The following is a 16,950-nucleotide window of genomic DNA, read 5'->3' as shown; positions in this document are numbered from 1 at the left end:
CAGACACTAACATAAATAAATTGTAATTAAATAAGATAATAGCAAAATCAGATATTAATAGAATAAGGTAGTGGTAGAATACTTTAATTTAATATTAGAGAAATCCAATACCTTTTAAGAAGGTGTGTGTGCCGCTGCGCGACTGTCATGTGCTATAGACTCCTCCACGTAGGAGTGTTTACGTTGCCAGCTGTCAAACCAAAACAGCACCGATGGGTGAGTCTTTTTATGGGATTAATAGGGGAAGTAGACAAGTTAGGGGGTGACAGATGAAACAGAAATGATGTAGGTCAGAGGGAGGCCATGTGAGAGGGCAACTTGGAGGTGTACAGAGGGAAAAAGATGTCACAAGAGGCAAATGCCGCTACGAGTACTCGATGTGGTCTTAATCACTGGTACTGTTGGAAGTCATCATTGCTTCTTTCCAGTGTACTTTTACATTAATGAAGGTACTAGATGTATGCTGCTTTACTGGGGCGGCAATGGTAAATAACTAGAATTCCAAACCAGTGTTCATTTTCCTCAATTACCATTTTCCTATAGTATTGTAAAGGATTATTGGGTTTTTTTCCCTGCAAGATTTTCGAAGATCACAGCAGCCTACTGTGGAGGGTACTCAGGACGGGGTGCACCTGGCTACGAGGCTCTTTGTGTGTGTGTGTGTGTGTGTGTGTGTGTGTGTGTGTGTGTGAGAGAGGACATAATTTCAGTGAACAAGAAGTAAGTCTCTCTCTCTCTCTCTCTCTCTCTCTCTCTCTCTCTCTCTCTCTCTCTCTCTCTCTCTCTCTCTCTCTCTCTCTCTCTCTCGCATAAAAAAAAAAAAAAACTGTGCAAGATATTTCAGCTGCACGTAAGCCATAAGATAATTTGGCTATTCTTAGTTTAGGCTGTGTTTTTGTTTTGATTTTGTTTAGGGCTGCCTTAAGACATATCAGCCACTATTACTGTAAACCATAAGATATTTCAACCATTTTTAGTTTAGCTTGTAGGATGTCTTGGCTTTTATTAGTTCAGACCATAAGATGTTTTTAGTAGCTTTCATTTCTGGCTGTAAAATATTTAATTTATTTTTAGTTTATTCCATGCATTGCCTTGGCCTTTTTTTTTTTTTTTTTAGTGGTAAAACATGTTTGGTCATGCTTAGTTTCAGCTGCTTTTGGTTTAGGTTGTAAGATGTTTTTCTTTTTAATTTTGGTCATATTGTCATGCAGCCAGACTCAGAAATACAAGCCAAAGCAAAGCAGGCCTTGTGGCGCTTTATGGTCCTGTCGGCTAAGGGTCATCCTCTCAGCCTGTCGGATCTACGCTCAAACCCATGTCACATCCACCTCCCATGTCTATTATAGATTAACTTCTCAGTGTTTCATGATGGAGAATGTTGTTCTTCATCCAGAGTCATTTCACTATGATGTTTTAGGAGTTTTTGATGAGGCCAAAAGATGCTCAGAAAGCCTGTAATGCTGTATTACCTGAGAATTTGTTTCATAGGATACATTTTATTTATTCCCATTGTGAATAATTTGTTCAGGTAATCTGGACTATTAGTGATCAGTTACAGCTTTATTGGCAGCATATTTACACCTAATAATTCCTGACTGAACTAGTATGATTTCTCAGCTTAGAGTGCTTTGATAAAAAGAGCTGATGTGGATCTCTCTATGTGTGTAGGTGTCAGGTGTACACGTTTGTCACTAAACTTTATGATGTGTATGGAGTGGATGTCAGCATCAACTTGTAAAACCTTTCACAGGGGCTCTCCTCAGCTACTTCCGGGGCCTTATTGGATCCCGAGAGATGCGCATCTTAATCCTTGGGCTGGACGGAGCCGGCAAGACCACCATTCTCTACCGGTTACAAGTTGGAGAAGTTGTGACCACTATCCCCACTATAGGATTCAATGTGGAACAAGTAACATACAAGAATTTGAGGTTCCAAGTTTGGGACTTAGGTGGCCAAACAAGTATCAGGTAAATTGCTTGATGTATATTTATGGTCCTCCAAAATTGATGCAAGATTAATATAGACTAAATATGTGGTGAAGTATAAAGGGTGTGAATGTTAGAAAGGCTGTGCATTGTTCATTGTTGAGTTCAGCAGCACTATAGCCAAACTGTCTGAAATGTTTTGGATTTCTGTTTTCTGGATAAAGGTAGTGTAATGACATTGCTGAAGGCCTGTCAAGGTGAATCAAAATCTTAAGCTTTTGTGGTCATCTTGTAGTGAATGATGATGCGTTTTGAATCACATTATTGTTTTGTCATGGGTTCACTGCTTAGCAATGGCCTCTCATGATCAATTTATTCTATCCTCATATATTTTCAGTTGTTTCTGTGATGCTTCTAAGCTGGTTGTCATAATAGAGAATATATATCTCCTCATTTGAAGTCCAGGATTGATTATCTGGTAGCTTGCATATGCTGGAAAATACATGTACATACATATAGAGTTAGAAGGGGTTTGTGTGCCATTTGAGACTTGTAGTGGAAAAGAATGTAGCAGTAAGGAACAATCCAGTGAGCAGTGCTGGGAATGGAGGTAACAGACACATCTGCCAGGTTGTGATGTGCTCCTTCAGACAGGAAACACCCCTGGCTGAAGAGTGGACTTTGAGATCATAATTTATTGACATTTTGAGGAAACAACTTGCATAGTGTTTCATCATCAGTGCATTGGTTGTGTTTCTGCCATGAGTTCAAGATATATAGAAAAATGATGTAGTACTGGTTAAAATGTGAAGGAAGTGTTGTATTGCAGGATGCCCATTAATTGATAATTTATTGCCTTAGGAATGTTTTATATGTAAGACTAAGTAATATTTTGTTGCATGTTACATTTCATTTACATTCACTTTTGTAGATATGTCTCTGTTGCTTTCCTGACAAGTGTTTTAACATTGTGGAATATTTATGATGAAAATATTAAGGGAACATTGTAAGGTAATTAACTCTGCCTTCAATTCGGGCAGCTGTGTCAACTTTGGTCACATAGAGCAGCTGTGTGGATGTGTGGTTTGTTTACAGCTTTTCACCAGAATTATGGGAACAGCAAAATAGAAATGAATGATTATATTTTTGCACTACTATGGCCAGGTTTATTTATTTATTTATTTATTTATTTCATTTATGTTAATTTATTTCTACTGTAAATAAAAAAATGGATTTTGCATAAGGTGAGCTGACCAAGTGGTGACAGAAGTGAGTCATTCATCATGCATCCCTTGTATTGGCAGCTCCACATTTGGCCTGCAGTACAGTGGCTCACCCAGTAACACCACTGCACTAACACCAACTGGCTCTTTTCAGCATCACTTATTACTGTCTTGTTATTAATGACAGTGTCCGTTCTGAGTGTAATACTGCCCAACATATTTTCTATTACAGCTGCATTAGATATAGAGTGATATTTGCATTCCTTTTTATTTAGGTATTTATTTATTTGTGTGTGTGTGTGGAAGCAAGGTTTTCGTATGCACTGGTAAGCAAGATATTGATGATGAGCCTCTCCGCAGACCGTACTGGAGGTGCTACTACTCTAACACAGACGCCATCATCTACGTGGTGGACTCAGCTGACCGGGACAGGATAGGCATCTCAAAGCAGGAACTGGTCTCTATGTTGGAGGTGAGGGACTGTAGTTTATATCATTCTCTCTCTCTCTCTCTCTCTCTCTCTCTCTCTCTCTCTCTCTCTCTCTCTCTCTCTCTCTCTCTCTCTCTCTCTCTCTCTCTCTCTCTCTCTCTCTCTCTCTCTCTCTCTCTCTCTCTCTCTCTCTCTCTCTCTCTCTCTCTCTCTCTCTCTCTCTCTCTCTCTCTCTCTCTCTCTCTCTCTCTCTCTCTCTCTCTCTCTCTCTATATATAATTTTTTTTTTTTTTTTTTATTGAAAATCAAGAAAGAGTTAAAATCTGATTATAAACTATTAATTTTTGGGATGCAGCTGAAAATGTACTGAGAGGAAAGTTGGCTTGTGCTTAGAAGGAAAGCTGCTAGAGGATGTGTGAATGAAGGTGGTATGGGCTGCATGAAATTTACTGCCAGAATGTGAAGAAAGTGTTGGATTTGCAAGGTGGTCAGCCAGATGTAGAAGTTAAGTGTTGGTGAAACATTACTATGTATGTGGTGGCTGGTTGAGTCCAGAAGTTAGGATTGGTGCCCTCTGCCACAATATACCATCTTTGTATTCTCTTTATCTCATTTATTCTGCTCAAGGACATTACTTTGCTAGAATCCACTCAGTTTTGTCCTTATTTCTTGTCCGTCAGGTGTTAACTCATAGGTCAGTGTTGGTTTAATTTAGTGCATAGAGGTAGCCAGTATTTGTGGATGAGTGACAGTTTGCCATCTGCCAGTTCTCTAGTTGTTGGGGAGCATTCAGATTTGTCCAGTGTTGGGTTAGTCTTGCCTGGTGGTGTTAGGGATGTTGTGTGCCCCTATGATGCTCCCACTTGGCTTGAGTCCCTAGGCTGTGTGGCATCTCTCAGGCTTGTGGATGATGGAACAATCCTCAGCATCCTGTTCATGGTGAGGCTGGCTGTGGGTGTGGCCTTGGTGTGAGGTGACTGGCAGCATGGATATTACTGTCTTTGGTTTTGGGAAGTTGATATGGCAGCTTAGCCATTCGTGGAGCAATGGTTGTATATGGAGCAGTGCTTTGTGGAGAATGAAGTGCTTTGTGGAGAATGAACAAGTAAGTGTGTTGAACTTGGACAGGTTACAAGGACAAGTTAGAGCTGACTGCTGTGATCCCAGAACTATGCTAATTTTGTTTATTTATAGTACAGAGAACTGACATCAACTACTAGTATCCTGCTCAGAGCTGCCCTACTGTGGATTAGTTTTACAGATTTATATTGTGATGTTGATGCATTGTCAGTGTGTTCTTGATGACAATACCAGGCTTTAGATTTGTAAGTCTTACATTGAACAGGTCATATAATAAGCTTAAGAGGCTTAGAATCTTTTGTTGGTGGATTATCCCTTCAGAGCATGAAGATGTGATGAGAAACCACAACTCTTTTCAGGAGGAGGAATTAAAGTCTGCTATATTGGCAGTGCTGGCAAATAAGCAGGACATGGAAGGTGCCATGACGGTTGCCGAGGTGCACTCTGCTCTGGGACTTGATGCTCTCAAGACCCGCACCTTCCAGATCTTCAAGACTTCGGCCATCAAGGGAGAGGGGTTGGATCAGGCAATGGATTGGTTAGCTAACGCTCTCTCCACCAGAAAGTGAGACGTGGTCACTGTGTAGCCTGTGTGGATGTTTGTGTTGTGTGTGTCAGAGGTTGTCTGCACGCTGCTTCTTGGGCATCCTCTTCCTGCCTGTTAGAAAATGTACCCCACTTTAATGAGTGTCAGGGATCTGTGGAAGTGGTAAAATGTTCCTGAAACCATGATGCATGCATAGGGGGAGGGGATGTGTAATGCTGAGCAGGGTGTAGTGTGGTCACCATTTTTATGTGTATGAGTGAAAGGTACAGTTTTGATATTTAAATGGTTTTATATACTAGGGAGACTTTTGTTATGTTCTTTTCATACAAAGGTGTATTAGGTAATCCAGCCTTATCTTGTATGATTAGGTGATTTAAAGTATGAATAATAGAAGAAAATGAATGGTAAATATAATGTTAAGATATCTTGTACATAATGTGACAGAACATTCTCCATTATTGCCTCAAGTTTCTGGTAGCAATGTGTAATATTACATCCCAAGCACTGGTGACAGTACCCTGTACACACACACCACTTCAGAGATGCATTGGGTAGCTTTGAACAAGTCTTGAGTGCTGAGGATCTGTTGGCAGCCTTGCACACCCCCAAGGGGCAGCACTCCACCAGATGAAGCTGCCCAGTCAAGCTGGCCCCCAATGGTGGGCTTACTGAACTTCTAAGCTGTATTGTTGAGTCAGATGGACAGTTTTTTGGCAGCAGGACCCAGAAGTCATCATAAACTATGCTCTGTTCTTTACATGTTGTTTATAGTATATAGGCAACTTTCTGTATTGGTGATTCATTCCATTCCTGTGTGAAGAATTACATAATACCTTTAATAGACACCAAAGTTTCTCATAAAATTGAATTTTGGAGTTTTTGTATTTTCTTCCCACCTGAAAGGTCAGTATGGCAGGTCTTTGTCATCCAGTGTTTCTCTTGTTAACCATTGTTTCTCAGAAATTTTTCCCTTCAGTATTCCTTTAGGAAGTCAACTTCCTTCTAGCTTCTCTCTATTTCTCTCCCAAGCCTTCTAAGTATTGTTGAAAATATACCATTTTGATGCTTCCTTCACTGACGCTGGACTCATTTAGTCTTGGTGAATCCACTGGAAGTGGAAAACTAATAAAACTCTTACTGGTATTGTAACTGCACACAATGAAATAAGAATTGAAAACCACATTTTCTCTGACAAATAAGTTAAATGAGGTCTTTCTTTTGTTAACTGTATTGTACTTTATTGTAACACTACCTGTTATGACCCTGCTGAGTCTGGCTTTGGCCTCTTTCTCTGTGTCAGGCTCAAAGTTTAAGAAGCACTGTTCTAATCTAACTTAAACGTAGTGTAAAGCCATTTCATATGCAGCTGTGTGACACATAAGATGATACATTCATTCTCATAGGAAAGGGACAGATAGATGATATGTAATCTTCCCTTTAATAGTAAGTGTCGGTTGTCGTGTCTGTGTGTGGGAAAAGTGGTGTTGACATTAGCAGATAAAGGAGCATTAAGAAAGTTTCTCATTAGATTATTTCATAAAGATCACGGGGTCAGTGAAATGAAAAAAAAAAAAAAAAAGTGATAATTGGCCAAAGAAAGCAGCATTACTGTCTCTTGAAGTTAGTGTTTTACACAAACAATTTACTTGGTGAAGAGCACTAGTGATTATTTTTTTAAGACTAGAGAATTTGTACCAACGTTATTCATGGCACTGCAGGAGTGAGTTAAATCTGTTTCTTGAATGCAATATCTTTTGTTTTCATAATGATCAGAATAAAGAATATTTTTCACTTGGTTAGACTTTTCTTTTTATACTTCATTGTGCCTTCTTCCTGCTGTCTTCCACCGCACCCTTCCTTGCTCCTGCTGCCTTCCACCACATCCCTTGTCCCCTTCATCCTCCTGTGTATAGTAGTGCAGATGCTGGGTGGTTGGTCTGTCTGAAGGAAATAATTGTGTTACTTTTTGACTGAAGTATTGTCTATGCATAAAATAAAGTGGTACTAGCAGGCAACATTCAGTTAATGCAATGTGTGACCAGTTTAGAATATTCATTGAATTATGAGGAGTGTAGTGTGTGTCAATTTTGTGTTGATTGATGGTGTTCTTATGCCTGGACTGTCACGTGTAGAGTGTATAGGCTGTCGGTGTACCTGTACTCAGAGTGGCAAGTTGAGGGAAGATTCAAGACCCTTATCCTACAAATTGTTTTATGATTCTTTCTTTTGGGACTGGCGCTCTCAGTGGGCTTTTCTTCATTATCTTTGTTGGCCTTGGCCAGTACCCCTCTTTCCTTAAAAAAAAAAAAAAGGGTTGGCGACTTTGAGTAGCTGCCACCAGCTGGCTTCGTGGTGTACTGGTTGATTCACTGTCATCTCTTGGCGCGAGGGGCAGCGTGCTCCTGTGATCCAAGTGGCGCTGTGTGGTCTTAACCAAGGCCTTCGGGAATGTTTCAATCACCTAAATGTTACGGCCTTCATAAATATGTGGGTGAAAGGCGCTTCAGAATGTAGCGGTGTGCTTATACGGAAGTGTGTGTGTGTGTGTGTGTGTGTGTGTGTGTGTGTGTGCGTGCGTGTGTGTGTTTATTCTTATTGTACATAGATTCTTCAATTTTTTTTTTTTTTTTTTGAGACGCTCTTGGTAGAATATCAATTGAACTTTCTTGATGTGAATAGAAAGACAGAAACAAATGTCCATTAACGGTAAGAATGCTCACTTTTTTTCCGACAAATCCTGCAAGTGTATACAAAGGAAAGTTTCACAAAGAGCCGCCACCAAACAATTGATATTCATAACCGAGGAATTCGCCAGCTGATTGGGTTCACTTGTCACCAGTCACGCCTTTTTGTGCGGCGCGTTATTGTTGTTTAATTGGCGTCGTCTTTGTGTGGCAGGCGAGGCGGCGGCCTTGAGGTGTTTTTCCCAACCTATGAGTGGATGATCCAGGGCACGTATCATAACACCCTTCATTCTTTCGTCAGGAGTATTTTGAAAGACCACAGAGATGATTCGTAGATTCCTAGAGGTGGGGGGAGTTCCCTCTAGTGATATAGGATCCTTGTTGTATTAACCCTAGAATGACGAAAACACCACTGAAGCACCGCCAACACCTTCCACTAGAAACTGTTCAAGGTAACCGAAGCGAAGCACAAAGATTGGCGCTAAAGGAAGATATCAGCGTTTTACCAGTCCCAGAACATCAACCAATCGATCACCCGAAGACTGATAGGGGCGTCATTATTCGCTCATTAGCTCCTTGTTTTAATCAAGAATGCGCCACAATGCCTCCTCGCCCGTGACCCGTGCATAATGGCGGGTCAGGCGTGACGTAAGGGCCATGGTGCCGCGTATTGTGCAAGGATTTCCGTACTTAGTTATGGCGCACCTCCAAGGTCATGTGTAGGAGAGTTTACTTTAGCCGGATGCCTTCCCTGGAAGCTGAAGCCCCGGGCACTCAGCAGGGCTTGTGCTGCGTGGGGCGGGACGGCGTAGCAAGGGAGACTCCTATGACGGTTCTCGAGCTTTTTAACGCTGTGTAGTGGAAGATGTTGCTTTCATATTGACGATAGCGTGTTAACATTGCTCCGTGGATTAGGTTAATTTGAAGTAATTATGCCACTTACGACACACACACACACACATACACACACATACACCTTTATTACACAAGTGAATTAATATGGAAGAAGGATGAGGGAGGGAGTGATGACAGAGGTCGCAAGGAGAACCGCTCTCCTTTTATCATCCCACTCATTTAATCTTTCAACACTTAATTCTCCTTTTCGTAATTTCCTCAACTCGCTTTTCTTTCTTCCTTTCTCCCTTCAAAAAATAAATAAGATCAAATAAAACAGAGGTCAAAGGGAGAAGCAAACGCAGCGCCGTGTTTCTAGGAGTTAGCGGGAGGACTGGTCTGGCGTGCCTGAGGGGAAGTGAAGGCTGTGAATGCTGCACTCTCCTTGTTTGTTTTGATCCTCCACTGGCCTAGCGAATGGTATCACATTTACTAACATTTGCAGTGAACCGTATGAGAACACACAATCACGCTTCCTCAAAGCACTGGGAGAGTAAGAAAATAATGTAAGGTTGGTCTCTGCGTTTCGTCTCTGCTGTTCTAGTAAATTATTATATTCTCAGACATTCCTGTGCTTTATTTCAAATATCTTAACAGGCTCTATAGAAAGTCATGTGAAGGTTCAAGTTGGTTTACAAGACTATTAATAGATTAACAAAGATTCTGCGTCATCTCTGGAAAAAGAAAGAACACACACACACACACACACACACACACACACACACACGAACCTCGCTTATCATCTTTGTGGTCTTTGGAAATAATCCTGGTGAGAGAAAGGTGCGTTTCAAAATACGAAGCCCAGCAGTCACATCCACTCCTGCTGGTGACGCGTGATCAGGAGGAGAGAGGCCGTGGAGATATTGGCAATACGTGCACGGAAACTTGTGCTCATGACTGTTTGAGGTCCTGTGGTAGTGATGGTGGTGGTGGAGGTGGTGGTAGTGACGTGACTCGTGTAGAATATGGTTACATTGCTTCATAATTTTCCCCGCCTTAAGACGTATGAAGATATGGCGAAGAAAAAGAAAGGAATTCACATGATGTTTTCGTATGTTGTCAATGACTATCGTATGTTATGAAAAGTAAATAAATAGAATGTATGTGAGAGAGAGAGAGAGAGAGAGAGAGAGAGAGAGAGAGAGAGAGAGAGAGATTTTGTGTGTGCGTGTGTAAATACTCATGGTCAATAAACTATCTATCTATCTATCTATTAATGTGTGACGTATAGCCTCAAATACTAATTTTACTGTAATATACGCATTTGATCAGAGAAACGTGCGCTGATCAAAGTACTAAAAACTTTGTACATCGTCACCAACTATCGTACGCTCAAAAAAAAACCGAGGAAATGCCGCTCAGCTCCCTCTTGACGTGCTGGGGCGATGAATACAAGCGTTCAGCGAGAGTAAAACTTGTGTCGACGCCAGGAACTTTAACCTTTTTGGGGGTGGCCACCGCATACCTCTGGCAGGAAATGAGTTTCTTTTGTACAGGGAAAGACATGACTCAATTGTTTTATATTTTGTCTTGCGCTCATCAGCTGTGGTTCCTGCCCGTCGCTTGTCCCTTGGGAAGAACCAGGGAAGCGTCCTTTCTTTTCTGCATACACGTTTTCAGTGCGAGTCGCGGCGAAGTGAGGATGTGTTATGCGAATGAATATTGTATTTACCGGTACGGAATTACTCTCACTGTCTGTACGTTCGGAATTCACAGTTGTTTCAGTTATTATTGTTTTTATTCTCTCTCTCTCTCTCTCGTGCATTGCTGTTGTTTTCCGTTATTTATTGGATTGTTTTATTTATTTTTTATATTTATTTATTAGATACTACTATTATTTATTAATTTATTTACTTATTTGCTTATTTACTTCATTAATTCGTCATTTAATTTTACGTACGGGATCTTCAGCTTCCCATCATTTCCAGCGCCCTTCATCCCCTCACTCTGCCGCATTCCCAGCGTCATTAGAGCCCCTCCCCATCACCTGAGAGAGAGAGAGAGAGAGAGAGAGAGAGAGAGAGAGAGAGAGAGAGAGAGAGAGAGATGCATTATGTAAGGGCACGAACAACAGGGAGAGAGAAGGTAATTCATTAAAACATCAATAATCAAGAGGCTGCTGGATTTCCTTCCACTCCCCGCCCTTCCACTAACATTCTCTCAGTTTTTGCTTGATTCGTTTTCCCCGCAGTCTCGTCAGCGCCTACGTCGTGTCCTTCGTCAGGCACTGCTTCCTCGCGAGACAATAGATTCGTAGATGCCACAGGTATACACGCTGAGACCCACAGACCGACCGGCCGGCCCCCCTGCCTCCGTTGTGCTTCCTCTCGCTCGCCGCTCGCCGCTTGCTCTCCTTCGTCCGTCTCTCAGCATATTACAAGTGGCGGGTGTCTAACTGATCTCCGTGTCATTGGATTCCGCTAATATTGTGTGTAGATTCCGCGGGAGAGTCAAATTAGATATCCTAGTGATTTATGGAGGTGTGTGGATTGATACCTAGTGCACAGTACAAGGTGCTGCCCTCTGTCTGGACTCCCGGGACTGGAAACATGCGCTGCCACTTGTAAGATTCACCAAAACTTTTTTCTTTTCTATTTTCATTTTTCTGTTTGGGGATTTGTCATTACGTTACGATCCCTGCACCTTTACTTAACATCCAAATGAGTGCGTCGATGGTACAAAATCACCGGTTACCAACTAGTTATGCAGAGCAGTGACTGAAAGCTGAGAAACGCCGCGCTGCTTTCGCATCAGGTACGACAACTGCAGCCCATATTCTGTTCTGTACACGGATGACAGGCAGTCGAAAGGTGGCCAGTGAAGGAGAGGGTAAGGAGCGTGCGACCAACAGACCAAACATGCAGTAATGAAAATGTGCTAGCCAGTAATTCACAAGCGAGTCTTGAACAAGCGCTAGTCAGCCAGGAGTGGGAGGCGTGCGTGACCAAAGTGTGAGTGAGTCGCGACCATGTTGGCGTGGCGTGTGGCGTTGGTGGTGGCCGTGGTGCCTTACCTGGCGGGGGCACAGCTAGCCACGGAGGCCCAGGACCCAGCCGCGGAGTGTGAGTGTTCCCCGGCGTGTGAGGGCGCGGTGGAGGGCAGTTGTCGCGGAGGTGTAGTGGAACGGGAGGACTGCCCGTGTTGCAACGTGTGCGCGAGGCAGGAGGGGGAGGTGTGTGTCCTGCCCTCCATGCCCTGCGACACCAAGTTCGGCCTCTTCTGCTCTCCTGACGGTGTTTGCAAAGGTGAGTCTGCAGTTACGCTTATCCCCCTCCCCCCCCCCTCTCTCTCTCTCTCTCTCTCTCTCTCTCTCTCTCTCTCTCTCTCTCTCTCTCTCTCTCTCTCTCTCTCCTTTTCACGGATCTCAATGAAAACAGCCTGAGACGCACGTGTGGCTAAAGAGAAAAGCTGGGGGCAACATCGAAGTGTAAGGTGGTGAGGCTGCGCAGGAGGAGGAGGAGGAGGAGGAGGTGGATAAATAGCAGTGAGGGGACGAGTGAAGCCACGTACGAGTATTAATGAAAGAGAGGGAGGGATGAAGAAGGCAAAAGAAAAAAAAAAGTAAAAGGTAGGACCTGTTGAAGGTGAGAGAGAAGTAGGTAGCAGGCAGGTAAGGTCAGGAAGGCTTAACTCCTGGGTACTTCTGATCTTGGCGAGGCGGTGCGGCGCGGCGGGGATCTACGAGTACTTACAGGCTTAAGAGGAGACGGTAGGAAATGTGTGTGGCTGAACTAAAGTTACAAAACAGTCCGTGCAGTTGTGTTTTAGAGATGTCAACGCACTAAGTGGAGTGAAGGAGGGAGTGACTGCGAAAGGATGAAGTAAAGTGGAGTGTAGCCAAGCGCTCCGTCATTATTCTTAAGAACCCTCACACCTGCCGTCATCTGCTTTATTTTCACCTTCCGGATCGCAGAGGGTCGCTAAGCTTTTGTTGAGGGGCGCGGAAGAAAGGAAGAGGAGGAGAGGGAAGTAAGGGTGGGCGATAATTTGAGAAAAGAAGGATGAAGACGGGGAGAAAAAGGAGGGAGATAAGAGTGAGACGAGGAGGAATGTAAAAAGAGAAAGGAGTGCGCTGGAGGCTGGACGGGGAGAGAGAGAGAGAGAGAGAGAGAGAGAGAGAGAGAGAGAGAGAGAGAGAGAGAGAGAGAGAGAGAGAGAAGCAGGAGTTCTGGCTGAGTGAAATACGTAGAAGAATGAAATAGAAAAGTGTGGTGATTTTTTTTGGGTGGAGTGAAGATGTTAATAAAATGAGGAATGAGTGAATGGTCGGATGAAGGGAGGAAGAAGGGAGATGAAACGGTTCAGTGAATTTTACGGTTTGTGAAGGGGATTGAGAGGAAAATAGTTAAGGTTAAGAGAACATAGCATGGAGAATGGGAGGAACTGAGATGACAAGATGTGTAATAAATGGGAGGAGAAGAATGGGGAAGAAACATGTAATAAATGGGTAAAGAAAGAAAGAAAGCTGATGAAGATAGGGAATAAATGAGGGAAGAATGAGGTAGGAATATGTAATAGAAAGGTTACGAAAGAAAGGAAGAGGGAATATAGAAATTAAGAATGTAGTACAAATATATCAGGAAATTTACGAAAGAAAGAGAAATAAAATAAAAAAAGATGAAAAATGGGTAGAAATACATAAAAAAATTATGAAAGAAAGAATATAGAAATTAAAAATAAAATAGAAATCAATACGATACAAAACTAGTAAAACACACACACACACACACACACACTAATAGGAAAGCACTATAAGACTGGTTAGGTTAGAGTGAGACACGAGAAAGACACTCAGAAGGAAGCAGAGAGTGGCAGGCAGTACTAGGCAGGTAAATGTAGTAGTAGGTGGGTCAGTCCAGCGGTCCAGCTCTCTCTAATGGGTCATGGGAAGAGAGTGTAACAAGTACCCTCATTCATTGACCGGAAAAAAAGAAGGAAAATTGTTAAACGTGAGATTCTTAATGATTATGACGTTCTGTTAAGCTCCACGTTCTTAATTAGCATCGTTCTGTTCCTTTAGTCTAGTTACCTTTTGTATTTTATTTTATTTTTTTTTTCCGTTAATTTGAGTGTCGTGTTTATCATCTGACTTGATTGTTTATTGTTTACTTTCATCTCTATTTCCGTCTCGTTTCTTAATGCGCCCCGTGGTCTGGTGGTGGTGGTGGTGGTGGTGGTGGTCTCGCATGCTTGAGTCCGCTGTCTAGAATTGCCGGTGGATATTTCTTGACGCATTTTCAGGAGTTGGAGCAAATTGCTTCTCCTCCTCCTCCTCCTCCTCCTCCTCCTCCTCCTCCTCCTCCTCCTCCTCCTCCTCCTCCTCCTCCTCCTATTCCTCGTTCTCGTTCTCCTCACCTGTTTTTGTCTTCTATTACTCGTCTCATTTTCTTTTTCTTCGCCGTCTCCTCTTAATTTCTCTCTCTCTCTCTCTCTCTCTCTCTCTCTCTCTCTCTCTCTCTCTCTCTCTCTCTCTCTCTCTCTCTCTCTCTCTCTCTCTCTCTCTCTCTCTCTCTCTCTCTCTCTCTCTCTCCCTCCACGCCTCTGTCATCTGTTCAATTTCGCAAAAGAGGAAATACTCAGAGTACACACTGCGCAACACAATCTCTCGGATCTAGTAATCTACGTGGCTTCCAGTTTATTGGTAGACACTAGTTACGTCACCACGCCATCACCATTATCACCATCACGCCATCACCACTATCACCATCATTATCACCACCACGTCATTATCATTATCACCATCATTATCACTCTCACATAAACAGCAACATCATTCACCATTACCAGATCACCAGTTTCACCACCACAGCCTGAACTGACCGTCACTACCGCTTTTGCCTCACCACCACCACCACCACCACCCAACACCACCACCACCACCACCATCTTGTGAAGTCACGACATGCCCTGAGACATGCCCACAAGTTACCTGTTTCCTTCAGGGCATCACGAGGCTACACAGTAACATACCCCCTCCCCTCTCTCTCTCTCTCTCTCTCTCTCTCTCTCTCTCTCTCTCTCTCTCTCTCTCTCTCTCTCTCTCTCTCTCTCTCTTGGTGATGTTTCTCCTTTCCATGTGTGTGTGTGTGTGTGTGTGTGTGTGTGTGTGTGTGTGTGTGTGTGTGAGGGACTGACTTGAGCCGCATTTCTTTACTCCTCGGGGTGCCTCAGGTCAGGAATCCCCCGTGGGAGATCCCGCTGTGCCCTGGAGAGAAGGGGCGAGAGTGGAAAGGCCTTCACACACACACACACACACACACACACACACACACACACACACACACACACACACACACACACACGGAAGGCCTCATACACCTGCGTAAAGCTCGTGGGATGCAAGGTACGAGTATAAATGCACGCCACTGGCTCTCCTGCGCCACAGCCTGATCTAGCCAAGCGCGGAGTGGGACTGAGGGCCTGAAAGGCGAGGGCCTGGGGCGGATTTCGACTGACTGAAATGGTCATATGGGGTTGATGGGGTTGATGGGGCTGCAGACGGGGCTTTTACGGGTGGAGATGAAGGCCTGTGGATGGGGACGGGCTGGGGCGGGGCTGAGGGTCCAGGGGTGGGGCTGGCTGGCTGGATGGGTGGCCGGCCGCTCCCTGGGGCACCGTCGCTGTCCCTCCCCCCAGACTGCCCTGACTTTTTACCGCCAACCGCTCCTTCCTTGCCGAACCCAGAATGGTAGAGTCCGTCAGGGGCTATCATTCAGTCCCTTTCCCCCCCTCCCCTCCCTCCTATCGTCTCCTCTCTCTTTCTCTCCCGTTCCTTCTCCCCCTCTCCTCCCATTCCACTTGTTGGTTTTGGAGGAGCAAGTGGTCACAGGGACGATTATTTCAGGTAAAACTAAAGGGCGGAGGATCCACTCCCCTTTCCCTTCAGGTGATATACGCCGTGAGGGTGAGTCGGACACCCCCCCCCCCCGGTGGCCGCGGGGCAGCGCTCGTGTCCATCGCCCTCAGTCACGCCTTGAGAAACTTGCGACTCGTCATGAGAAAACTTTTTAAGCTCTTTTTCTTCTTTTCATGAAGGTGAAACAGGATACTCTCGTGCAGGTGCGGGAAAACACGATGTGGCAACACCTGCGTTTGTGGCTCCAGGTGACCGGTGTTGCCAGCCTGGTGTGTGTGTGTGTGTGTGTGTGTGTGTGTGTGTGAGAGAGAGACAGGAGACGCCAAACCACAGCGTCAGGAGTGTTCAGGCACAGAGGGAAGGAAGGTGCGGAAGGAGAGGAGAGAGGGAGGGAGGGAGGAGGGGAATGAAAGGAGAGAAAAGAGAGGAGGGATGGAGGTAGAGGTGGGCGTATGAGAGGAGGGGGGGAGGAGAGGCAACCGGCAGGTAGAATTCGTACACAAACGCCGGGTCTTCTCTAGGTGACCGGCAACCTCCTCCTCCTCCTCTTTTTCTTCCTCTTCCCAGACGAAATGGAAAGTCTTGGTCGCCACAGGAACGTCTCTCCCCGCTGTGTCTCCCTCACGCCCTCTTTTCCTTCACCATAACTTCCCCCCTCCCTCTCTTCCTCCTTCCCTCTTACCTGCAAGCTGGAGATATCTCAATAACTTCAAGAGGGCCCGGGAATTGGAATGTGCTGGGAGGGGGGGGGGTAGTAAGAGAGAGAGAGAGAGAGAGAGAGAGAGAGAGAGAGAGAGAGAGAGAGAGAGAGAGAGAGAGAGAGAGAGAGAGAGCCTTAGGTTACGTGTGGGAGACGCTCGGAGGCTCTTCCTTTGAGTTCATTGTATTTATTGTATACTTGAGGCACTCCTCCTCCTCCTCCTCCTCCTCCTCCTCCTCCTCCTCCTCCTCCTCCTCTTACTTCATCTCTTCCGCCTCGCCCAGCCACTCCCATGGCCTGCCCTGACCACCATCCCGCCGGCCGCAGGTCAAGGCGTCGTTCCTTTCTTGTTTGCCATGGGAGGCCAGTGTGGGGCCGGCCCGGCTGGGAGGCTGGAGGGAATGTTATACGTTAGAAACACGTGAGAGACTTGGTGTGTGTGTGTGTGTGTGTGTGTGTGTGTGTGTGTGTGTGTGTGTGTGTGTGTGTGTGTGTGTGTGTGTAGGAGAGCTGTTATATAAGCTCTTATTCAAAAACCCTCCGCTCTCTCACCACGACAATTTTCAGAGGCCACAGATATCCTTAGCCGGGTTCTCAAGACTGCATCTCCT

At 44.6% G+C, this 16,950-nt stretch overlaps 2 protein-coding genes across 13 annotated transcripts in view; both read left to right on the top strand.

The window, feature by feature from the left end:
• The first annotated feature begins 76 nt into the window (after positions 1-76).
• Positions 77-7,000, top strand: LOC135106321 (ADP-ribosylation factor-like protein 1). 2 transcript variants are annotated; one of them, XM_064015212.1, is made up of 4 exons: positions 77-216; positions 1,751-1,967; positions 3,509-3,620; positions 5,018-7,000. In XM_064015212.1, exons 1-4 carry the CDS (start codon positions 213-215, stop codon positions 5,225-5,227), a joined length of 543 nt encoding a protein of 180 aa, XP_063871282.1. In that variant the 5' UTR covers positions 77-212; the 3' UTR covers positions 5,228-7,000. The 2 variants fall into 2 exon arrangements, with proteins under 2 accessions (XP_063871282.1, XP_063871281.1); XM_064015211.1 differs by lacking the exon at positions 77-216 and adding an exon at positions 327-449.
• Positions 7,001-11,584: 4,584 nt separating this feature from the next.
• Positions 11,585-16,950, top strand: part of LOC135106320 (uncharacterized) — a 98,179-nt gene continuing 92,813 nt past the window's right edge. For 7 of the 11 annotated variants that reach the window (XR_010271264.1, XR_010271260.1, XR_010271258.1 and 4 more), the window contains exon 1: positions 11,586-12,028. Coding sequence is in view for 3 of the 11 variants with exons in the window: in XM_064015210.1 (XP_063871280.1) it covers positions 11,752-12,028 (277 nt within the window). In the remaining 8 variants the exon portion in view is untranslated. Of the gene's footprint in view, positions 12,029-16,950 lie in introns of all 11 variants that reach the window. The other 4 variants (XR_010271263.1, XR_010271262.1, XR_010271261.1 and 1 more) reach the window with 2 other exon arrangements.

The sequence above is a fragment of the Scylla paramamosain genome, chromosome 13 (genome assembly GCF_035594125.1).
Source record: "Scylla paramamosain isolate STU-SP2022 chromosome 13, ASM3559412v1, whole genome shotgun sequence".
Classification (NCBI taxonomy): domain Eukaryota; kingdom Metazoa; phylum Arthropoda; class Malacostraca; order Decapoda; family Portunidae; genus Scylla; species Scylla paramamosain.
The sequence above is the reverse complement of the archived record's forward strand: the minus strand, read 5'-3'. Positions and strand labels throughout refer to the sequence as shown.

Excerpts from the sequence above, each read along its gene's own strand:
- LOC135106321 (XM_064015211.1), top strand. The coding sequence starts at position 359 with ATGCCGCTACGAGTACTCGATGTGGTCTTAATCACTGGTACTGTTGGA. Across the intron at positions 450-1,750 it reads GTACTTTTACATTAATGAAG|GGGCTCTCCTCAGCTACTTC; the intron begins GTACTAGATGTA and ends AACCTTTCACAG. Across the intron at positions 3,621-5,017 it reads AACTGGTCTCTATGTTGGAG|GAGGAGGAATTAAAGTCTGC; the intron begins GTGAGGGACTGT and ends AACTCTTTTCAG.